The sequence below is a fragment of the Colobus angolensis genome, unplaced genomic scaffold (genome assembly GCF_000951035.1).
Source record: "Colobus angolensis palliatus isolate OR3802 unplaced genomic scaffold, Cang.pa_1.0 Scaffold580, whole genome shotgun sequence".
In the NCBI taxonomy this organism is placed as follows: Eukaryota; Metazoa; Chordata; class Mammalia; order Primates; family Cercopithecidae; genus Colobus; species Colobus angolensis.
Genome location: NW_012119377.1, coordinates 403,019 through 428,485, shown reverse-complemented (window position 1 = coordinate 428,485; position 25,467 = coordinate 403,019). Strand labels below are relative to the sequence as shown.

Sequence of the window (25,467 nt, the reverse complement as noted above, 5' to 3'; positions counted from 1 at the left end):
TCATCTCCCCAACACTTAGGCTCCAAGAGGTCTTGTCTTCTTACAGCTCACTCTTGCTCTTAGCACAGTACCTGATACATAGTAAATGCTCACTTTTTGCTTTAATGAATCAATGCCTGGCATACAGTAATGCCTAAGCCAATATTCATTAAATTGAGTACATGGTGGGATATAATCTTATAATATCATTATTATTACTATTACTACTACTACCATTACCACTACTATTACTACTACTACTACTACTACTACTACTACTACTACTACTACTACTACTACTATTATTAGCTACCATTTGTTGCATATTTACTGGCTGCCAGATACTGTGCTAAGTGCTTTATACACTTTATGTAATTTAATCCTCACAACACGCCTTTGGAATGTGCCATTATTAAACACTTTCCACATGTGAGAAAATTGAAGCCTAGAGAGGTGAAGTCACATGCCAAAGACCAAACAGTTTACAGTGACTATTTTAGTTTGTTTGGACTGCTATAATAAAACATCATAAATTGGGTCACTTATAAACAACAGTAATTTATTTTTCACTGGGAAGTCCAAGATCAAGGGAGATTCATTGTCTGGTGAGGGCCACTTTCAGGCTCATAGATGGTACCTTCTTCCTGTGTTCTCACATGATGGAAAGGGTAAGGGGGCCCTCTTGGGCCTCTTTTATAAGGGTACTGTAAGTTTCATTTATGAGGGCTTCACTCCCATGACGTAATCACCTCCCAAATCCCCACTTCCTAATACCATCACCTTAGGGTTTAGGATTTCAACATATGAATTGGTGGGGGTGGGGGGACGTGGGGACACAAATATTCCAACTGTAACAGTGACACAATAACTTTAACTCAGGTCTTTGACTCTGAAGTCCATGCTTTTTAACCATTACACTATCTGTCCAATAGCCAAAGTGTGGTTTCAGGCCCATCCCATTCTGAAAGATAGTTGAAATTTATTAGAAAGGCTTATGGTGCCTTGGTCATTCTGGAGAGAAGAGTGGTTGGCCACAGCAGCATGGCAAGAAATTTAAGACGTGTCTTTTTATTTCATTTATTATTTATTTATTTTTGAGACGGAGTCTTGCTCTGTCGCCCAGGCTAGAGTACAGTGGCATGATCTTGGCTCACTGCAATCTCTGCGTCCAGGGTTCAAGTGATTCTCCTGCCTCAAGTTCCTGAGTAGTTGGGACTACAGGCACCTGCCACCATGCCCATCTAATATTAAAAATATTTTTTAGTAGAGATGGAGTTGGCCAAGCTGGTCTCAAACTCCTGACCTCAAGTGATCTACCCGCCTCAGCCTCCAAAAGTGTTGGGATTACAGGTGTGAGTCACTGCACCCGGGCTAAGGTGTAAGTTTATACTAGCCCAGGTTATCTGATGTGAGCTATACCATGAACTCTACCACCCCATCACAACTAAATGACCATATTTCTCCTGTCACTCCCTGTAAATAGATCACTGCTCTCCTGGCATTGAGGAAGACATTACACACAGTGACATAGAGCAAGGCAGATTTATCGACATTGTTCAGACAAAGACTAATTTTCTCACTGGATTTGGTTTCTCCTCCGGCATGTTCCCTGTACTGCACTCATTTAATCTCCACATATCTCTTCCTCATTCCAGTTTGTCTATTTGTGAGTGAGGGAGCTTGAGTATTAGAGTCCCTTATTTGTTTAGCAACTTAGATGCCTTCTCTCCACTTCTGAATAGGAAAAGTGTTCCTGTAGGAACCTTCCTATCTTTTCCTTTTAGTTCTTTCTACTAAAGACAAAAGCAATAGCCAGGGAGGCTCTTACAGAAATGTCCTCCTCCTTCCCCTGCCTAAAACAACTTTCTGATGCTTTCTGGGCTTATAACAGGAGGTGATTCCAGAGAACTACAGCAAACCAACCCATTGGAGAAGACTGCCAAATTCCATTTTCCTCTAAAACCTGTGGCTATGAAAAATAGACATTCTTATCATGCTTGGAGTAAAAGCTCTCTGTTAAAGAGGATGATCTCATGAGCTAAATGTGTCTTTATCTTCATTTAGAAGTTTTAGTCTTTTGGCATTGGGAAGTTTTCAACTTCTCTATCAATGACAGAAATGGAGAAAAATGAAAACACAGGCTTTCATTTCTGGCAGGCCTGGCCTCTTGTGGTTTGCAAGTTGCTTTAAAAAAGAAGAACTGAAAACCCCTAATGATTTCTCTAAGTTCTTAATGAGTAAAAAGATGGAGAACAGGGAAATATTTCTTGCAGTGAACATGAAACCTACACAGATAGGCACTGCTTTATCTTAAGGGTATTTCTCTTATGCTTTTAGTATGTAAAACAGAGCAGAGTGGAAAGAATGAAAAAAATCAGAGATGAAGAAAGCTCTGCAAGGGAGATTTCAGTGTCAGTCATAAAGTCTCAAGAAGGAGTCAAAATGAATTAAATTTGTTAAAGAATAAAGAAGCCAATCAGCCTGTTTTCAGATGACTTATAAATAGGTTTTTTCTAAAGAAATTCAAATCAGGTTGATGTTGGGGCACCTTGTATCTCTAAGAAGGCTATTTTTGAAACAAACCTCAGTAGGACACAATGTGCCCCATTATGTAAGCCCTTCAGAACATTATGGACTTGAAACTGTCCACCTGCTTTTAGCAGTTTTGATTTTGAGTTGGATGTCTGTAACACCACTACATGGTAACAGTCCCAGATCAAATGGCTTACAGACCACAAGTTTTTATGGCTTCTAAATACCATATGTTTTGAGGGCACTTAAGAACAGCATTTTTTTGCTAGCAGGGCTCTTAAACATCCCTAATCCTACCTTACCATTCATTTTTACAAATGCATATGGGGACCAGCCAAGACAAGACATCAGAACTGCCCCTCAGGTAATCAGGAAACCAAAGCCTGATAGAGGACACAGGTACAGGAGCAGCAGCAGGATTGGACAGAGTCACAAAATCCCACTACTTGGTAACACAGGTTTTGTGACTCATGGTCTAGTGCTCTGTCCACTGGGTTACACTGGCTCAGTTCACTAAACTTGTCAGATTATGGGAATATTGGTGTTGTATCAATCAGATATGGCATCCCTACCTGGCTCTAAGGGGCTTACAATCTAGTTGTATTATAAACTTTTCCATCTAAGATACTCATTTTGCTTTTTTTTCATCCAAGATACTCATCCTGCTTATTTATGGCCTCCAGGATAATGTAATCCACATTTCTAGTTATCACTTGAAATATTTGAAAACCCAATATAGACAGCTGGGGGTTCTGCCCTTGTGGAGGAGATATGATCTAAGAGAAAAAGAGAGTCAGGAGAAAGGCTAAAAGGAAATTGAGGCTCCAATTAACAGAACACCTCCCAGTGGGCAACTGCCATGTTCCTTATGTTCCTAGCACTTACAACTAAGGATAAAGAAGAGGGGGGTTGCTTTGGGAAAGGCTTGACAAGCTGCTGCTTAAATTGCTTCTTCTGACTTAGAAGATAGCAGAGAGCCTGGGGGTAGTAATGGAGTTGCAGGGATGATTGATTATAGGTCATATTCCCTGGGTGTCCCCAGACTCCTTCACGCTTCCAGGACACATGGCAACTTTACAGATACTATTTGCACTGACATTTCTCTGCCTAGAAGAAATTATCTCTTAGGTTGTCACTATCCTAAGCTGGATTCATTTTCCATTAAGAAAGGCAGAGAGTCGATTTGTCCTTCCAGCTGAAAGTCAGAGAAGCAAGGGTCCAGTAACAGATGCCAGATATTCTTCAGGTGATTATACTGGTCTTTGGCAGAAGGGCCGATGATTTGATAAAAGTGCCCCCTCCTTCAAATGATGCATGTGAACTCCAAGAAGGAGCATTAAGGACACATGAAGTATGCCATTCTAAGCAGAAAAAGTGGGGGAAATATTTCCAGCTAAACGTAGTCTCACAAGGCCTTCATCCAGCTTCAGGGACACTATCTTCATATTGTCAGGGACAATATCTTCATATTGTCTTTAACTCTCTCAGCACCCCAAGAACAAGGTATTGTCAGGGACAATATCTTCATATTGTCTTTAACTCTCTCAGCACCCCAAGAACAAGGAGCCCTAATCAATAGATCCAGTCTGGGATACCTGTTCTGGATAAAGAAATGAGGATATTCTGTTGTGACACTGCTTGATGTTGCACAGATTTAAATAAGCCTCATTCTTTTCTCCAGATCTTATCAATTGCAGACAGTAAATATCCCATAGAGTACTGCCAATAAATCAGTTTAAGTCTTGTCCCCCAGCACACAGCAATTATATTCCTATTGTCTAGCTTGATTCTGCCCCACTCCTGTTTTCAACACATATCAACTTTCCAAAGGAAATATCTGCCAAAGGCAGCTAGAGCCTTGTGGTTGACACAGGGACAAAGGGTCAGGTCATGTCTGCTTCTTCTCTTGGATAACATAACATATAGTACATTATGATTACACATCAATACATTGTCTACTCCCTCTCTCCTATCCCCTTCCTTGCTTTCAGAAAGTGCTTTAAAATGGTGTCTGACAAGCTCCTGCTCATTTGTAGTCTCAAGGTGGGTTACAAGTTTTGTATCAGATAATCAGATGAAAATTCTTAAAGATATAACAAGCTTACAATCTCAAAGAATTTTTTAAATTACGTTTAAAGTCAGCGTCATCTCTGGCTAAAATCTGTCAGATTCTTAAGTGCATCAGCCCTATACATATGAGTTTGTTGGTTTTTAAGTTTTATAACATTTACAACTTTGACAACCCACCTATGAAAAGGATTATAAATCCTCTCAAGTTAAATCCTCTCCAATAATGCAGTTATTCCATGTTTGCAACTGGTGAGTGGAAAATTCAAACCTAATTCAGTGTGTTTACTGAGCCCACACAGCCACACTTAGGCTGCTTGATTAAAATACTTTAAGTAGTCAAGATGCAAGCAAAAGCACTAACAAACTCTTACTCTGTGCTCTTTCCATTTGCTTGATTTTGTCTGTCAATTGGAGCACCCTCATACCACTACCACCCACTTACCTACCTAGGTTTCTGAAAATAACTTGCCTACTGCTATTACCAGTACAAGCAATGGCTTGAAGACAACTGGCCACTGGAGTGATTCAGGACACCCCAAGAGAGGCACTTCATTATTGAGTCAGAATTTCACCTACTACCTAGCCCCATCCATAATTCTTATCACTCTCTCTCCCAGCCTCCAGCTGGCTTTCGTAAGAGCAGAGACTAGGAAAGGAATTCCATTTGAGGACTTACCTTTTTCAGTTTTTCATCAGTGTGGGCCTCCTCAGTCTTTAAGTTGCCTTGAAAGTGACCTCTCCCTTTACCTTCTTGCTATGGCAATCCCAGGAGAGCTCAATGGATATTTTTGGATGTTAGTTAGTTACAGGGAGGAGCATATAACTAAGTAGCGTCCAAAATACATATTGAGCTCTTCTGGGACTGCCATAACATGATTGCTCCACACAAATTATGCCAAGCAGGTCCTATGCTCTGAAATCACCAATTATCACAACAGCTTTTTTTGACATTTATTTTACGTTCAGGGGTACATATGCAGGTTTGTAACCTAAGTAAATTGCATATTACAGGGGTTTGGTGTACAAAAAACAACCCCATAAAAAAAGTGGGCAAAGGACATGAACAGACACTTTTCAAAAGAAAACTTACATGCAGCCAACGACTGCCTGTGGGGATAGTGGTGATAGAGGGCAACGGCTTCTCCAAGGCTGGCTCTGAGCTGACATGAGTTCTGCTGCTTGGTTTCTTACCAAGCATTCAAGAAAGGAGAAGAGTTGCTAAGTCTCCTACCAATAGAAGGGAAGGGAGCTACAAATTCTGCCTCAAGCTGTCCTTGAGCCTTCTTCCACCTGCCTTCTTCCACCAGTTTTTTTGCTATTCCTTTGTCTTTTTCCATCTGTAATAGGTCTTTTTAAGGTTCATCATGGGGAATTATCCTTTTGGAGTCAGGTCTACATCAAATGGGGTACAACTGAGCACAGATTTAATGCCATTCTTCATTGGGAGAGCACCCTCAAAAACATAGATAAATTCCACATTTTTTGAAAAATCTCCTTATAAAGAAACAATCCAGAAAAAAATATGGAAATGCCAGGCTGAGGGGAAAAAAAGGCAAGTGCCTAAGGGGAGCAGATTCTTCCTGTTCTCTTTTGTGATTTCAGAAGTACTTCAAACCAGGAATGGCCTTTTTTGGGGATCTGTTCTTTTGATGAATGTTCCTGGGACTCAGATAACACAAAGTCCTGCTTTATCCATCTAGCCATGTCTTGTTAGTATTTAGTGGTGCTTACCATGTAGTAGGTGCTTCAATTACCGAGTTAGAGCTTTTTTAAAGGGGTCAAGATTCTCAAACTCCTTTCTGTACCTGCTAGAAAAGAGCCCAAATTCCTTAAATTCATTCCAAAATAATTTTCTTAGGTGAATGCCTTCTTATTTCTTTTTTCTAAAACAAACAAGTAACAATTTCTCCTAGAACTATCTTTTAGACTTAAAAGATGAAAAATACTGGTTAAATTAAGTAATTAAATTCAAATGAAATCAAGTGAGAAATGATACTAAAGGGGTATTTGCATGCTCTGAGCAGGAGGCAGACGTGTTGGCAAAGAGAGGAAGTGGCTTTATCTGTGAATTCTCTTGGCATGACAAGACTCTTTGTAACTGATTCAGACTCTCTCTGCCAAAAAAAAAAAAAAAAAAAAAAAAAAAAAAAAAAAAACTCTGCTAGCTTTCTGGCCAACTCATTCTCCTCAGTAACCTTTTTTACTATGACCAGGTCTAGCTTCAGGCAAAAGGGTAAAGTAGATGAAAATTTGTCTTTGGCTCCCTTCTAGTTAGTAACATGGAATTGGAAATTCAGAAGTTAGCCACAATGAGATAAGAGTTGAAACCATAGGTAACAATACTGAGGGATGAAAGTGAAGGACAGAACCTTAAAGAACAAACCTTCATTGATTATCTCCTAAGACAGGCACTCCGAATAGTCTCTTGGGGTACAGAGGTGCAACTTGATTGAGAGAGCAGAACTAGGAAGAACAGTCAGAGAAGGAACATTCAGGGAGGTAGGAGGAGAATCTGGAGTCTTTCATAACAGAGAACTAAAGAAAGAGGGTACATACTGCAAAAGGCCAATGGCGTCACACAAGCAGTTAATGTCTGAAGGAAGATCTTTGGATTTAGTAGTCAAGTATATAGTTCAAGAAACAATTTAAGTAATTTGGAGGGGCTGGAAATTAAGTCTCAGGGGTATAAGGAGAAAGTGGTGTTGATATCAAGACAGTAAAGCTGTATTTTTTCAATAATACTGGTGGTGTTAGGGAGAGATGTAATGTAGTTAAGAAGGCAGCAGGATCAAAAGGTGGGAGGAGTGTTTTCTGTTTCATTTTTGTTTGTTAGTAAACAGGATTACCTGAAAATGCTTTTAAGTGAATAAAATAGATCAATGATTTTCAAATTATAGCAAGCATTACAACAAACTGGAAGGCCACATGAGTCTCATCCCTCCACAATTTCTCATCCCATACCTCTGGGGTGGAGTCCGAGAACTGGCATTTCTTTTTTTAACTATACTTTAAGATCTAGGGTACATTTGCACAATGTGCAGGTCTGTTACATAGGTATACATGTGCCATGTTGATTTGCTGCACCCATCAACTCGTCATTTACGTTAGGTATTTTTCCCAATGCTATCCCTCCCCTAGTCCCCCACCCCCTGACAGGCCCCAGGGTGTGGTGTTCCCCCACCTGTGGCCATGTGTTCTCATTGTTCAACTCCCACCTATGAGTGAGAACATGTGGTGTTTGGTTTTCTGTCCTTGTAATAGTTTGCTCAGAATGATGGTTTCCAGCTTCAACCATCTCCCTGCAAAGAACATGAACTCATCCTTTTTTATGGCTGCATGGTGTTCCACGGTGTATATGTGCCACATTTTCTTAATCTAATCTATCACTGATGGACATTTGGGTTGGTTTCAAGTCTTTGCTACCGTGAACAGTGCCACGATAAACATACGTGTGCATTGTGTCTTTATAGTAGTGTGATTTATAACCCTTTGGGTATATACCCAGTAATGGAATCGCTGGGTCAAATGGTATTTCTAGTTCTAGATCCTTGAGGAATCACCATACTGTCTTCCACAGTGGTTGAACTAATTTACACTGCCACCAACAGTGTAAAAGCGTACCTATTTCTCCACATCCTCTCCAGCATCTGTTGTTTCCTGACTTTTTAATAATCGCCATTCTAACTGGCAAGAGATGGCATCTCATTGTGGTTTTGATTTGCATTTCTCTGATGACCAGTGATGATGAGCATTTTTTCATGTGCCTGTTGAACTGGCATTTCTAACAAGTTCCCAGGTGACTCTTTTGCTGCTAATCTAGGGCCCACACTTTAAGAACCACTGGGATAGATTAATGGAGAAGGGAAAAATTAAAGATTTAAAAGAGACAGTAGATAGAGCTGGGTTTTAAGAAGCAACAGAGAAATATAGAATGCATGGAATAAGTTGATCAAATCTTAGAAAGCGTCACTTTCTGTGAGATGGAAACACACAGAAGAAATGTATAAAGATGCTGCAATGTGTTGACAAAGTGTGGGGGGGCACTGAGATGAGAGAGCTTATATCAAATGGCTTCTATCTTCTCAGTAAAGAAAGAGGCAAGATCATCTGCAGAAAGGATAGGACTGATAAGGATTAGGAACTGGGAAAAGTTTGAAATAAGTATCATTCTCAGACACAGAGGAGAATCTACTTTTGGGGGGGATAGATGGGTTTAATTTTAGAAATGATGAGTTTGAAATGGTTGAGCCTCCAAGGAAGATTTGATCAGTAGGCAGTTGGCTTCAATAAACCCATGCTTTCTGCAACTTCCACTAGGATGTAAAGGATGTAGGATGCCCTCCATGCAGGTAAGTATTTTTGTCTGTTTTGTCTGTCTTGTTCACTGCTTCATTCCTAGCACCTAGAATAGTGCTTGGCACAGAATAAAGACTCAAATTTGCATTGGAATGAACCTAAGAGGGGTTGGCTAAGGTTGATAATTGCAGATGAAAGTAGTGTATAGTAGAAACCTGCAAGTATTTATGAAGTTAGAACATTACGTTCATTAAGCAACTGGGTTCTGGAATCTGAAGACCAGGGTTCTAATCCCAGCCTCTCTGTGCTTTAGTTTCTCCATCTCTAACACGGGAATGGTGATTGTACTAACATCAAGGTTACTGTGAGAATTAAATGAGATAGTAAGTATAATGTGCTTAGCAAAGTGCCTCACATAGAATAAGCACTCAATAAATGTTAGCTAGCTGTTCATCATCTGCATTTCCCCTTAAGCCAATTAAGGAGTATTTCTCAACTGGTTTATCATATGTAATTCAAAGGAGTAAAATTTCATTTCTTTGAAAATATACTCTATATCAGACTTCCCTACCTCTCCCCTTTGGTAGGGGTATTGAGGCATAGCTGTTCTGAACATAGAAAAAAATAATAAAAACTGGTGTTTTCACTTCATATATGATATACCATCCAAAAGCCTTTCCTTAGTCAGAAGGATTTTTCTTTGTGTGCATTTTAAGGCCTGGCTTCAGGCTAAGACTTACTACCATTGGAAAGGAACAATTGCAAAAAACAAAAGAAATAAATGTAGAAAATCCTAGTGCCTATTTTCAAGGGATTAATATAAAAACGTTGCCTGCCTTTGCCTGAGTTAATTGTGCAGTGCACTACTGACATTTATTTTATTGATTCAATACATGTGAGTGCTACACTGATATTATCACTAGAAAATATAGCTTACTGTATAAATTAATATGTGTTCTGACAACTGTTTTACCCTTGTTATTGCCCAGGCAAAATTCTTTCATGTTCGCACATGTCATATACAATAATCAACAACTCATGTTTTAGGCATCTACAGTTTCTTTAGTTTATAATCTGTTGCAGTGATACATACAAAAATAGAAGACTGAGTCTCTGCCTTCAAAAAACCTGTTTTAATAGATATACTCTCAAAAAAATTCAAGAATAATGTAAGATAGCAAACACCTGAGAATTAAACTGCTGTGGCCCTGTGTTGCACCTCATGGTGTAGAGTGAAGCAGATATAAGAAGTACAGGATATTATGCCTGCTCCACAAGAATTTTCAGTCAAGTGAGGGAGAAAAGACATAAGAACATGAAAATTAAAATAAGAAAACAAGAGGTAAACAGTGATATGTCACAAGGCAGTACAAGTTGTATTATAAGGTAGCAAAAACACACTATTAGGAAAAGAAAGCAGAGTTGGTTGCTCTAAGCCAATGTGTCTCAGAGGACAAAAGGCCAGCACCCTTTCTTTAATTTACCACCAAGTTAAAGCACTTTAGAACCCATTGAACGCTACCACTTTTCTAACCTAAGCATTGACAATTCAATTGTTTGTAAAGATTTAGAACTTGACATTTTCACTAAAGAAGTATATTAAGTAACAAATAACTGATTAAAAGACTGTCTCTAAAAGTCATATATGTTTTTTTTTTTTTTTTTTTTTTTTCAGAGAGCTGATATAGCTGTTGCTCCTCTCACTATAACATTGGTCCGTGAAGAAGTCATAGATTTTTCAAAACCATTCATGAGCCTGGGCATCTCCATCATGATAAAGAAGCCTCAGAAATCAAAACCAGGCGTATTCTCATTTCTGGATCCCCTGGCTTATGAAATCTGGATGTGCATTGTCTTCGCTTACATTGGAGTCAGCGTAGTTCTTTTCCTAGTCAGCAGATTCAGTCCTTATGAATGGCACTTGGAAGACAACAATGAAGAACCTCGTGACCCACAAAGTCCTCCTGATCCTCCAAATGAATTTGGAATATTTAACAGTCTTTGGTTTTCCTTGGGTGCCTTTATGCAGCAAGGATGTGATATTTCTCCAAGGTTTGTTTTTGTGGCATACTCAATGCCTCATTGCATTTTATGGCCATACTCCATTCATGTGCATATGGTATTCATCCATCTCAACTCCAAATTTTTTTCATTTAACATTCCATCAAATGACAAATTATCATCAAGCCATTGTGTTTGCTTACGTCCATGAAGTGAGTGTGTCATTGGTGTTGCTTTGAATGTCTTTTTTGCACTTCTTTGGTATTGTATATACATTAAAACAAACATTTGAACTCTGGATAAAGGCAACATTGCCACTAATATTAATATTACTCAGATAAAGCAAATACTAAATCTTCACCACATCAAACAGACATGGTTTCCTAATTAATTGTACTAAAGTGTTTTCTCATTTGTCAAGAGATTGGATCCAGACAAAATTTAAAAGAACATAGAACTCTTCTTTAATTCCCTCCAACCTTCTCCTTTCAATGCCCTCCCTTTTTCATTTTGCTCTCAGACTGCCTACAATTATCCATTGTAGTATCCCACCCAAGTTTTCTAGTTAAAACTATAAAACTTCTCAAAGAAAACATAGGAGAATATCTGTTTGACTTTGGATTAGACAAAGTGCTCTTAGATAAGACACAAAAAGCACAATCCGTTAAAAATTTGATAAACTGGACTTCATCAAAATTCAAAACCTTGCATTTAAAAAGACATATTAAGAAAATGAAAAAAAAAAACCAACTGGGAGAAAACATTAGTAAATCATATGTCTGATAAAGGACTTGTATCCAGAATATATGACACCTCTTACAACTCAATAAAAAGAAGACAATCCAATTTTTTTTAATGAACAAAAGATTTGAATGGACATTTCCCCAAAGAAGATATACAAATGGCTAATAAGCACAACAAAAGATACTCAACATTGTTAGCCATGAGGGAAATCCAAATTAAAACCACAATGCGATACTTCCATACATCCTCTAGAATGGCTGCAATCAAAAAGATAGGCAATACCAAGTGCTGATGACAATGTAGAACAACTGGAACTTTCATCCACTAGTAGTGGGAATGCAAAATACTACAGCCACATTGGAAAATAGTTTGGCAGTTTCTTATCAAGTAAGATACATACTTAAAATATAACACAGCAATTCTATTCTTAGCTATTTACCTAAGAGAAAGGAAAATATATTCACACAAAAAAAGTATACACAAATGTTCATAGTAACTTTATAATATTAAAAAAGTAGAAACAACCCAAATGTCCATCAACTCTTAAATAAACAAAATATGATATATCTATATAGTGGAATACTATTCACCAATTAAAAAGAACAGACTACTGACACATCTACAACATGGATGAAACTTAAAAATGTTATGCTGGGCCGGGCACCGTGATTCATGCCTATTATCCCAGCACTTTGGGAGGCCAAGGCAGGTGGATCACCTGAGGTCAGGAGTTCAAGACCAGCCTGGCCAACATGGTGAAACCCTGTATCTACTAAAAATGAAAAAAATTAGCTGGGCATGGTGGTGGGCACCTGTAATCCCAGCTACTTGAGAAGCAGAAGCAGGAGAATCACATGAACCTGGGAGGCGGAGGTTGCAGTGAGCCGAGGTTGCACCATTGCACTCCAGCCTGGGCAACAAGAGCAAAACTCTGTCTCAAAAAAAAAAAAAAAAAAAAAGTTATGCTAAGTGAAATAAGCCAGATGCAAAAGGCCACATATCATGCCATTTGAATCCCATTTATTGAATATCTCACATTGTATGATTCTATTTGTCCAGAATAGGCAGTCTACAGAGACAGAAAGTATGTTAGTGGTTGCCAGGGGCTTGAAGGGAGCAGAGAGGGGATAATCAGGGCCAGTATTAGGGTGAGGCAATTGAGCCTGAGTAAAGCAAGTACAGGGATCACATCCAAGCTTTATTTAAAATTTTGATATTATGCATTAATTTTTTAAACATTGGACTAAAATTCTGTTCATCTTGATTAATGAGATTTTGATGCCCCTTTAAACTTTGCATGTGGGGGGGTTGCTTCACTTGCCTTATCCTAGTCCTAGGCCTGCAAGGATTAGCTGCAAATGAGCATGAAGGAACTTTTAAGGGTGATAAAAATGCTCTAAAATTGGATTGTGATGATAGTTGCACAACTATGTTTACTAAAATCACTGATCATACACTTATATTGGTGAATTTTATGGTATGCAAGTTTTATCTAAGAAAAGCAAAATATTGAACTTGAATGTCCTGAGCCTCACAAACTTAGTCTAAACCTAAACAAATATGGCGGTGAATTCTTAATTATAATACATTGTAAGTGAATGTAACATCTTTATATTTTGAGACAAAAAAGTTGTAGGTTTTGGTAAACTTGAATATTAATCCAAATACTGACCAGAGTCAATTATACAAACATATTAGGGATTTTCATATGAAATATAAAGACTCAAAAGATTCCTACCATGTTTTTACAGCATACTTCATTTTGAGATTATCCACTTGAAGCATAAAACATTTAAAAGAAGCTTTGCAGCATAACTAATTGGTAACCATATTCAGCAGCTTTTTAAAAGAGTCTGTATGGGGCATGCCTCATTTATCGAAGTCACACATTTTTTGGCTTTTCACAATCTGCTTGATTACATTCTCCAAATTATTTCACTCCCTGTTCCTTTTGTGCTTAGAATGTGTATCATTTTTCGTATTATCTGGGAGTTTGTTTTGCTAGTTCCTTTATTTTTTGAAATGTTCACTTCAAGAGACTATGGTTTCTGAATGATCCTATAATTCAATGATTTTTAACATGGCTGGTAATCTATGTTGAGACAATACTAAAGAGTCATTAAGGCTAAAGATCTTATTGGTTTCTGTAAGTGAATTTTTAGAACTAACTTTGTGATATCCCCATTGGAGTGCTGCATACTACTCTGCATACTCAAAAAGTCTCTTCTCATTTTTAGAAGTATTTATGTATATTGATTCATTAAGTAATAACTTAAAGATTATGGCCTGAAAATGACAGGTTGAACAGGTTTGTTAATGTCTTATAGTAGAATTTAAGCTGTGGCTCTTCTTTAGCACTGAGATACATCAAGTGCTTTTTTTGAAAGTATATGTTTTATTATACTACACTAGACACTGTCATAAAGAGCAATGGCTTTCAAAATGTTTTACCATGACCCACAGTAAGAAGTAAATTTTCCATCACAATTCAGTATACACATATGTATATAATCAAAAGTTCGCCATACTTTACCCTTACAATGTGCAGTACACTCTGATATTTTCTATTGTGTCATTTTTTTTAAATTCTGGTTACAATTTAGCCCAGAAATAGGGCACACAACCTACAGAACACTAGCCTAGAGTAACAAGTATTATTCTTACTATACTTTTAAGTAATAAATTATTGCCTTTATGAACTCTATGTTTTCCACCATATGGGTGATCCCTCCTCCAATACTGTCTTTTGTGTGTCCTTCGAAATAAATTATACCTTTAAGCCTTTTAATAAAATGTTATACTTCTTAGCATATTTCTTATATATACTAGTGAAGAGGAAACACGTTTCTCCTTGTCTTGAGAGCTCTACTCATTATATGCTTGTGCTCAATTGTATAACAGCAATCACTGTGATGTGTTTCTAGAACTATTAACAGATTTAGATATTTCTGATAATAACATAGTTGTTACTGTAAGATTTGTGGTTGCCTTGACTGCAAACACCAGCAGTATACTTTATTTCTGTTTAATGGCCACGGTTGGAATGCAAACTCTTCAGAAAGCCCAGAATGTGAGCATGCATTATACACTCTGACTTTTCTCAAAACTGAAGCAATTCAAGAAATTATGATACCAAATTTTAAAGCAGAATTTAAGTATTAGAGCAGGAGGAAATGTCAGACATAAATTAGCCCAACTGCTTCCATTTACTGGGGGCAGAGGAAAAACAACCACCTTCCCTCAGCTCCCACTGTGTGTAGGCACTTTACCTGCATTATCACGTGGATTTTAATCCTCAAAACACCACTGCAGAGTGGGCATTATACTTATTTTTAAGTTGAAGAAGGTGATAGTCAGATTAAATAATTTGCCCAGTCACACAACTACTGGCAGAGCCTGAGTACAAACCAAGCTCCAATTCCAAAACTCATGCTCCTTCCACTTCATGCTGCTTTTTCCCACATCACAGACAAGGGAACACCACCCAAAGGATGATGTGATGAAATCCAAGGTCATGGAGGTTTTCAGAGGCAACAGTATGATTATTTCCACTATACTGCCTCCCACTACCAACCTGAAGTTGCACTGTTTGTTCCATTCCTCTCCTCATGCTCAGGCAGAAGAGCTGTTTTCCATTCTCTCAACCTCTAAAGAAATTCTACCTTTTTTCTGGTTTTCAATGAAAGTAGGCAGTGAGCTTTGAAAATATTATTGAGTGTGTGTATGCTCAAAGTAAAAGACTGGGAAATCAGAAACAAGACATCATGAGAAAAACTGATGGCATCATTACATTTTCACCAAATTATTGACAGCTACCTAGAAGCTTAAAGAGTCTATGTCAATATTAGGTTTGAACTACCATAATTGTTCAGAGGAGCAGTTTTCAGTTTTGTTCTACATGAAGCTGGAGGCTGAGCTAACTCTAGAGAAAGTAATCAATATAATAAGCTGAGGTTTTATCCACATACAAACTGATTTATTAGGAGGAGTCGGTGGAAGGTGCAAGGAGATTCAATTCAACCTTTTTCCCCCTGAGTGGGGAAGGAGAAGACAGGCAGTGGAAGAAGCATAGTGGTTAAGCACACGAGCACTGGAGTTAGCCTCACTAGATTCACAATCTGCTTAGCAGTTGTGTAACCTGGGGCAAATCACTAAATCTTGCTAAGCCTCAGTTCTTCATCTGTAAAATAAAAAGCACAGTGCCGGGCATGTAAGTTCTCAATAAATGATAGCTATTGTCATTATTAAATTGGCTGCACATAATCATGCTAGTTTCACAAATACTAACAACTAATATAACATTTGCATTTTAGTTCCTAAAACTCCTTGGGAATACAGTTGAAATACCAGTTAGTATCAAAGAGCTGACCTCTGATGAGAAATAAGCAGCAACATTCCTTCTTGAACTTGCTCTTGTGAAAGATTACCCCTCTTGCAAATATTTTTATTGTGTTATTCTACTATGTCTTACTGGTATTGGCTGAAGGTTATAACTTTATTTTTAATATGAAATTTATTTCCTTTGTAAAACTTGGATAGAACCACTAAGCAGTCCAGAGTCCAAGTCCTTCCAGACAAATGCTCCCCCTGCTGACTTTCTGTGCAGCTGCAGGGACATCTGAGGGCTAGATAAATTGAAGACATGAGAGTTGGGGGAATTATTACAGAGAAAATGGAAAGAACAGATGAACTTGAACCTGATAACTGCGTACAGATGTTTCCAAAGGTGTTACTCTCCTGTTAAGTTTTCAAGATATCAAGTACTTTGTTGAAGTGGGCAGGAGATCTGTCCAGATTAGTTGACACGTAGATCCTCCTTTAAAATGTAAAGTATGTGCAGAATAATAAAAGACATGAAGGGTATAAAATAAATGAGATCAAAGACAATAGTAATTTGGGCTATATTTTAAGCATACCCTTTCCTCTACTGATGTATGACCACTGTCTTTATCTTACTGCACATTCACTTCAAAGTAATAGTGATGTGATAATAAATTAATGAGGTAATAGCAGAATTTTTATTACAACCATTTCATGGCTTTTCTGGCTAAAAGCTGTAGTTTTCAGTCTCTGGGACATGGTTACTTATTCCCATCAGAGAAGACTATAAGAACCAAAGATTGATTCTGCACATTTTTAAAAAATCTGTCACAGACATGGCATTAAATGGAGTGTAGAAATGATGCATACTTTGGAAGAAAGAAGAGAAAAAGAGGAATGATAAAGAGTTTGTACAAAAGAGAAGCAGTTTTCAGTCCCAGTTCTTCATCTTGTAAAGCTAGTAAAGTGAAGATTATAAAATTTACTTACAAGATAAAGGTTATAGCACATAGCTCACTTTTATTATCATTTCAGAGGTCATAAAATACATTTTATTATTAACTCAGAAACTCTAGTTCTTTATTATTGCAGATAACAAGAGCATTGTATATTATTTGATGTACGTATTTTGCAGTGCTTTTATATGTCTATTTTCCTCTTGTTGCTAATTTACTTTCATTAACTTCACGCCTCCTCTTACATTTCCTCAAAAGGTATGATACGCTTCTTATAATGCACTTTTATAAACACTAAATGTGTCGCATTTTACAGCCATTTCATTATGCTAACCTTGAAATCTGTCTTGTGCAACAAAACTATTTGAAATGAATGTTAAACATTTTGTAGCTGCATTAATAGAGGGAAAGATACTGGAAAATGACAGGTCTTTTTAACTCAACTATAAAGTCTTGTCTTATTTTAATAGATCCTTTATAAAATGTGATGGGATTGACCCATAAGTCACTTTTTATATAGCCTCCATGTGAAATGTGGGTTTAAGTGGCTATAGTTTCCCTAATGAGAAAAGGTAAATGTAAAAATGCCTATCGAGCTTCTTCCCTGTAGGTTCCACTGCACTTTTTCTCAGTGAAAGGATTGAGGCACTTATGCTAAACAAGGGAATGAAGTGGTGGAAATTCCATCAAACCTTTTGTCTAAGCTACTACTGTTTTGAGGGGAGAATGTTGAATGCAAGCTTGTGCATTCTATACTGATTCCACTGAAGCTCCTTTTCTATCTCTGCTGAGGTATGCAGATACTGGTATGCCATTTCTATGTGGGTAATCACCCAAATTCTCCACGCTCATAGGTATATCATGACATTAACCACAAAATTGCCAAAGTCAATAACTATGTAGACAAGAGGCCATGAAAATGACCATTTTGCATTTAGGTTTATTTTCAGTCATGTCAACAACCAACAGCTGAGTCATTCAGATCAACCACATGATGATCTGAATCAGTACTAAAGTGGCCAAAATAACCAGATTATGATGTGCAGGCTTGATTTTAGATCAGACTGACACAGCCACAGTCCATTAGCCTCAATACAATGGCACAGTGTAATTTCCATAAATTACTGTATTTTTCTCCACATTGTCAAGTAGACAATGCATGAACTACCATTAGTATTCACAACAGCAAAATATACCTCTTTCCATAGCAAACTGTGATTCTGGAATTACTCCAAAGTCAGTTTTCTCCTTGGTCTGGCAAAACCTCATCATTCCAAATAAAAATGACAGTCACAGTTCTGTCCCAAATGAACAACAGATAAAAAACAATAATTATACAAATATGTTTGGTTTTCATGCTACTATATTTCTCAGCATTTGTAGAAAATTTGTACCTTCTATAACTTACACACCACTTTGGATTTTCTTATACAAAATACGGGTATTTTATATTACAAAAATGTGGGTATTTCTCTCCTAGTGTATAAGTTTAAATGTTTTATTTTCTATTCCTCCTCTCTGTGCCTCAGTTTCTTTATCTGTAAAATATCTCTGTTTGCTTATCTTTAAAATAGTACGTAACCATAGGGATAGAGAATTAAAATAGTTGGCACAGGTAAAGCAATTAGAACAGAGTCTGGCCCCCAAGAAGTGCTCAGTAAGTATTAGCTATAATTGTTATCATTTTTGTTCCTCTATTACTATGGATGTTTCTTTGGAGTGTTAATCTTTTATATAGCAAAATTATTTCTAGAGTCAGATCAGTTCAGAATAAATTAAATGTATGTAGCAACAATGAAGAAAGACTCTGAAAGGTATAAATGCATAATCAAAACACTCTGTATACTTTTAACATTCAGAAGTGTGACACATTATTTTGTGATTCATCCAGATGTTTTTACTTCTGATTAAAAGAGAAATGTTCCCAGATGAAATCCTGAGATAGTGTAACTGTTAGAAAAATCTGCTGCAAAGCAGATTTTCAGATTCAAAAAGCTAAAAGTGATCATGCTCAGGAAATAAATAAGGGTTGTCTTAGGAATCCAGGGACCAACAGGAACTGCAGATTTTTAAAAAATCAAGTCAGTTTGTTATAGTCAACCAATAATAAATATTTATCAAAATACCTGCCAAAATTATTCAATCAGAGTGTAGCATCTAAAACAACTGAGTTTTCCGGAGGCCAGAAAAAGGTTATCTTGGGACACAGGAATTTAAATTTGCTTCAAAGTGGTGAAATGCTGGTACAGACAGAGAAGAGCTTGATTTGCCGGCTCTCAGCCCAGAACTACCCTCTTCCCACAGAGCCTAGAGATATGCCAGGCTCCTACGCCTATTCTTGACTTTATGACAGAGTGGGTTCTCTTCCTGTGAGCTTTTCTGGGCATGGGAGAACATAGCATAACTAGGATGGAGCTCTGCCACACAGCAGAATTATCCTAAGGATGATGTGGCAATGTTTTATAAAACCTAGGGAGCAGATTTTCATTTCTGCAGACAGAGCCAGCCTTCAGCAACACTGTGAAGGAGATGAAGTTTCCTGAATACAAGCCATTACCCATCACTGAGCATTCAATTCCCTCACACTGTCCAATAACTTCCTATGGTCCCTGTCTCTGAGGAACACTCATGATGTAGGACCAAACTTGCAACGCTGTCTGCACCTCGGGAGTTTTATAAACTGCTGCTGCTTAGTCCCAACCCCCAGGGTTAGGATTTAATTGGTCTTGGATGAAACCTAGGCAAAGTTTTTTGTCTTTTTGTTTTGACGTGTTTTGACTAAAGCTCCCTAGATGATATTGATATGCAGGCAGAACTGAGAATCACTGATGTAGAAGAACAATGTTTCTCAGTTTGGTCTGCAGACCACTTGCAGCACAATCACCTGTGATGCTTAAGAAGTGCAGATTCTTGGGCATTCAGCTATTCTGAATCTGCATTTTAACAAACACCTCAGGTAACACTGATGCACAGTAACATTTAAGAACAAAAATTTCACCTTATTAAAACTTACTTTCCCGTTCCCTACTAATTGAATAAACAGTGGGTGCTGTTGAAGTAATGTGTTACATTTTGACCAAGCCTCCTGAAAACAACACAGAGGGTGATTCCAACAGAATTTCTCCATCAGACCAGGAGGATGATTTTGTTTTCATTTTCTGTGCATGGGGGTGGAGAGGGGTGTGGAGGAAGCAAGCCTTTTAATGCCTCTAGTCCAACTATACAGGTAGTTTCCTACTTCACTTGGAGTCTGCCTTGTGCGGTTAAGGCTTAGTTGTCAAAGGAGAAAGTTTCTAATCTCTGGAACCCAATAGCTATTTATATGAAGATGATAACAAATATTATCGTCTAGCTCCTTGCCTCTTGGATGATCAACTCCACAAAATGGCAATATCTTTGTTAAATTTATTAAACTCAAAGTGAATAGTGCTCATTTTCCAGCACCTACCCATTTATCTTCAAGTGAGAAGAGGTTTTTGACTATGTTTTTCTCATGACATTACCTTATAGCAGTGGTTTTCAACCTTGGTTGTGCTTTGTAATCACGTGGTGAGCTTTAAAAAATCTAAATGTCTGCATCCTACCTCCCAAGTTCTGATTTAATTGGTGGGCCTGGGTCTGAGTTTTTTTTTTAAGATTCTAGGTGATTGTAATGTGCAGCCAAGGCTGAAAACCACTTGCTTCTACAGGTGTGCCCAGCAAAGTTCACAGGAAGAGAACTCAGTAAGTTAAATTATTACCTATGGAAGCAGGAGATGGTAAAATATATATATATATATATATTCTTTCCTGTAATTAAAAGGAAAAATCCTGCTGGGAGTGCACTTGCAGTCCCAGCTATTCAGGAGGCTGAAGCTGGAAGATAGCTAGAGCCCAGGAGTTCAAGTCCAGTCTGGGCAACACCCAGAGACCCCACCTAATTTTTTAAAAAGAAAATCCTGCTTTGAAACGTGTATAGGCCTGACGAGTATTATGCATGCACCATCATAATATGCCATCATGACATGGGGTATTGTTGTTAACATGTGACCTTTGTTTAATGTTTTAATTCCCTTACATCATCTATTTCCCTCCTTCATCAGCTATACTTAAACCACTCCTCTTTCCAGAAATAAAGACAAGGATTTCTTAAACTTAGATCTGGCCCCTCTGGGTCTGGATTTGTTTTTGTTTTGTTTTATAGATCACTCTCCGGGCGCATTGTTGGAGGGGTTTGGTGGTTCTTCACCCTGATCATAATTTCTTCCTATACTGCCAATCTCGCTGCTTTCCTGACTGTGGAGAGGATGGTTTCTCCTATAGAGAGTGCTGAAGACTTAGCTAAACAGACTGAAATTGCATATGGGACCCTGGACTCTGGTTCAACAAAAGAATTTTTCAGAGTAAGTGCTTTGCAGTTAATTGAGCCTGCTGATTTTTATTTTATCATCTTCTCACAAAGGCAAGTTCACAGTGCTTTTAAGGGAGAGTTGGGAAAGAGTGGAAATGTTATCAAAGGAGAGCATCTTAAATACTGGGCTGCTTGGTTGGTGATCTACTTCATTGTTGTTTAGAACCAAGACTTGAGTAAGACATAACAAGTTGCATGTCGAGGGCACTGAGTTTGGACTACCAGGTTTGAATCCCAACCCTGCCACAAAGTGATTGTTTGTCCTTGGGCAAGCCATTTAACTTCTACCAGCTTCAGGCCCCTCACTTGAATAATGAGGGGATTTAACTAAACAATATTTATTCTGCTTTCTAGCTTTTACAAAAGCAGTGTTTTTATGTCTCAGAGGTTCACAGAAGTTAGGCAATTGACTGTAAGACTCTGAGGAGTAATGGACTATAAGAAATTATATATTCTGTTTTAAATGTTGGTTGTCTATTGAGATGTATTACAATTGTATCAAGTATTTGTGTACATGGTGATAATTTCATTTTCAGGACAGCTGATAATTGTTTTAATGTCTTGGGTAGACTGATTCCCTCTGCTCCTTATAAGCAAAATCTTATTGGGGAAACAGTAAATTTTTCACTAGCAAAAGTTAATAAAGCTATGTAAAGTTTCTCAAGAGGAAAGATGAAAGGAGGAAATGATAGAAGGATAATACGAGGGACAAACCGCTTTTACATAAACCATCAAGATCTTTGTTCTGTGGTAACAGGACTATTAAGGAAGAATACTAGTAGAGTTTTTAAGAACTAAAATGTTTTTTCAGTTACCCCAACAAGAAAAATATGCTGATTTGGATTAGAAAATGGAAACATTCTATAATATTACTACTGCCTGCTACTGTAACCACAGTAACTAGTTGTAGCAATGATCCAGAAGCCACTTGGGTAGTAGGTGGAGTAGTTAGTCACTCTCTTCAACCAATAATCAAGTTATTTCATGACAGATATAATTGCTGATTTTTCCTCAAAGGCCAGGAGTAAACGGATGGTGGTTCTAAACCTGCTTTTTTAAATAATCAATAAGAAATAATTTCTACATGTATTGTCATGAGATTTGTCCAATTACTTCACAGTAAACCAGGAAGACTGTGTTTCTTGACATTATAGCAATTAACCACAAACTGTTTTCACTCCCTGAAAGAGAATGTATTAGTCCTGGGACCCTTTCAAGAATTCTCATTGATTCAAAATATCCATATCTCACCTCTACCACCTGTTTACTGAGCAGATCATAATCCCCAACTGGGAAGAAGGGTCCAATGTTGGGAGCATCAAAATGACATGAAGACCCTCTGGAACTAATCTGGCCTTGACCCTCACAACTATGGCAGTCCCATAAGCTTATTTAGAAACAATTTCCTGCCCCCATGAAATCACATTTATCAGGGCTAGAAGCCAGGGATTTCCATCTGATGAGTAGTCAACACATAATCAGCTCCATGGAAATCTGGTTTGATATCAACCTTCAACAGAGCTTATGATCACCATCTCAATAGGCATGAAGTTTCTATATGAGGTAATTAACCACTTAGGATATCAAGACACCAGAAGTTTCTATATGAAGTAATTAACCACTTAGGATATCAAGACACCAGAAGTTTCTATATGAAGTAATTAACCACTTAGGACATCAAGACACCAGAAGTTTCTATATGAAGTAATTAACCACTTAGGACATCAAGACACCAGACTTGGACCCTCAGATAAGAGATACTTGTTCCACTGGAAAGCATTTTTCTTTTAAAAACAATTAGAGATTAGAAAGTTGTGCTTTAAATGGTAATCAATAAATGGCATCAATTCCCATTAGACTTTCAAAGGCCATTCATCCATATTGCAGGCAAAAGGAGGCTCTCTGAAAAGATGAAGAGATTTATTAGCACAGAGGCAGAAAGTGTGCCCAAATATTCATTGCCCCTATGCCCAGACCCCATCTCCCACTTATTTTGTCTTTCTCAAAAACTAGGAAAGCATCTACTAAATCATTCAATGATGATTTCATTAAAGGGCATCATATTACCAGAGCTGATTTGAATCAACATTTAATTCTGAGCAAAGCTATTGCCACATTCTGATTGGTTTGTGGTTTCTAATGCTTATCAATTCCTAGCCAATGAGTAATTTGTATGGAAATTGAGTTGTTTTGAAAATCTGATTAGACAGGGAGCTGGATATTTCTAAGCATAAGGAAGTACAAATCATTTCCTAGTTCTGGCATGCCACTTTTTCTGTTTCCCCAAATGGTCACTGGTGGCATCATGAAGGACTTGGTGAGGTGGTTCTTCACGGCAGCACATAAATGTTGATTATCTAAAAGTGGAACTATAAAAGCAGCATAGAAAAATCAACTTCTTTAACCTGCTTATACTGAAAATGTTATCTAGACCCAACAAAGGCTACCCTTGATATTCATACAATACAGGGTTGTGGGGCCGGCGGCCAATTGGTCTCCAAGCCATTTAAATCCAATGGGGCAAAGACGGCAGCCAGCAAGAGCACATCATCCTTTATTTAGGGACTTGACTGCCACAGTCATGTCACTTCCCCTTCAATCTTCGGTGACGTCAAGTCATAAAGGCAATTTTAAAAACTAACTTCTGGCCGGGTGTAGTGGCTCACGCCTGTAGTCCCAGCACTTTGGGAGGCCGAGGTGGGTGGATCACGAGGTCAGGAGATTGAGACCAGCCTGGCCAACATGGTGAAACCGCATCTCTACTAAAAATACAAAAATTAGCTGGGCGTGGTGGTGCATGCCTGTAATTCCAGCTACTAGGGAGGCTGAGGCAGAAGAATTGCTTGAACCAGGGAATCAGAGGTTGCAGTGAGCCGAGATCGTGCCACAGCACTACAGCCTGGTGGCAGAGTGAGATTCCGTCTCAAAAACAAAAAACAAAAAAAACAGTAACTCACATACACACACACACACATACACACACACACACACACACATACACACACACACACACACACACATTGGGCATCTCTGATAGCCTGCCTTATGAACTTCAGAGGATGAAACAAGATCACACGCAACATTTACAAACATAATATGAACTCATTTCTTCCCAAGCTCACTCTATACTAATACTACAGGGACCAAATTGTAATAACATAGGACAGCCTGGGGCCAGCCCTCTAGTTCTTCCACTAAGAGATAGGAAGAAATAAAATAAAATTCTTTTCTAATTGCCCTGCAGACATTTTTACTTGTCCTGAGTAAGGCTACCATTAAAATGATGGTATTTTTAAGTGATTCATTTGTTTCTCTCATTTTCTGAGCTTTCCCTAGCTGTCATCTTACAATCCCATAATCAGTGGAACAGAGGGACCTCTTCCATCAGGAAAGGCAGGGAGCAAAATGCATGCTGTTAGAAGAGACATCTGGAATATTACTATTAACTCTCTTGATTTGAAAACTGATTTTCTTAGACAGCAGCTCCAAAACTATATATCCCAACCAGAAGTAGAAGCACATATGCCAAAAACACAAGTGGACGGCTTTATTGTTGTTGCCTAGAGAAATGCTACAATGATTTGGAAAGCTGCACTGAAATTATCATTCTCCACTAGGTTTTGGAAATTTAACCTGATACAGATTCATGTTAAAAGGTGGAACTGGTCTCACTCATAGGTGGGAACTGAACAATGCCATCACTTGGACTCGGGAAGGGGAACATCACACATCGGGGCCTATCATGGAGGGGGAGGGGGAAGGGATTGCATTGGGAGTTATACCTGATATAAATGACGATTTGATGGGTGCTGACGAGTTGATGGGTGCAGCACACCAACATGGCACAAGTATACATATGTAACAAACCTGCACGTTATGCACATGTACCCTAGAACTTAAAGTATAATAATTAAAAAAAAAAAAAAGGTGGAACTGGAAGAAAAAGTAATTCCAAAGTTCCCTCTGCCTGCAGACTTTTAAAAGTATTAGAAAATAACTAGGATGCTGGATTTCTGTTTTGTGAAAATTGATATTAATATTTTATTAAGATGCATTCAAATAATTATTTATACATTTATATTCATAAACACCCAAAACAGTTTATACATGGAATCATATAACACAGTATTCTCTTGCCATTATTTGTTTGTTTTTTAAAACTCAAATAAGTATAGATTC

The 25,467-nt window shown here is 37.9% G+C and overlaps 1 protein-coding gene across 3 annotated transcripts in view; it reads left to right on the top strand.

Moving 5' to 3' along the window:
• GRIA3 (glutamate receptor, ionotropic, AMPA 3) overlaps positions 1 to 25,467 on the top strand; it is a 329,309-nt gene that overhangs the window by 243,847 nt on the left and 59,995 nt on the right. For all 3 annotated transcript variants that reach the window (XM_011962193.1, XM_011962194.1, XM_011962195.1), the window contains 2 exons: positions 10,553 to 10,929; positions 21,082 to 21,280. In XM_011962193.1, coding sequence (XP_011817583.1) covers positions 10,553 to 10,929; positions 21,082 to 21,280 — 576 coding nt within the window. The remainder of the gene's footprint in view (positions 1 to 10,552; positions 10,930 to 21,081; positions 21,281 to 25,467) is intronic.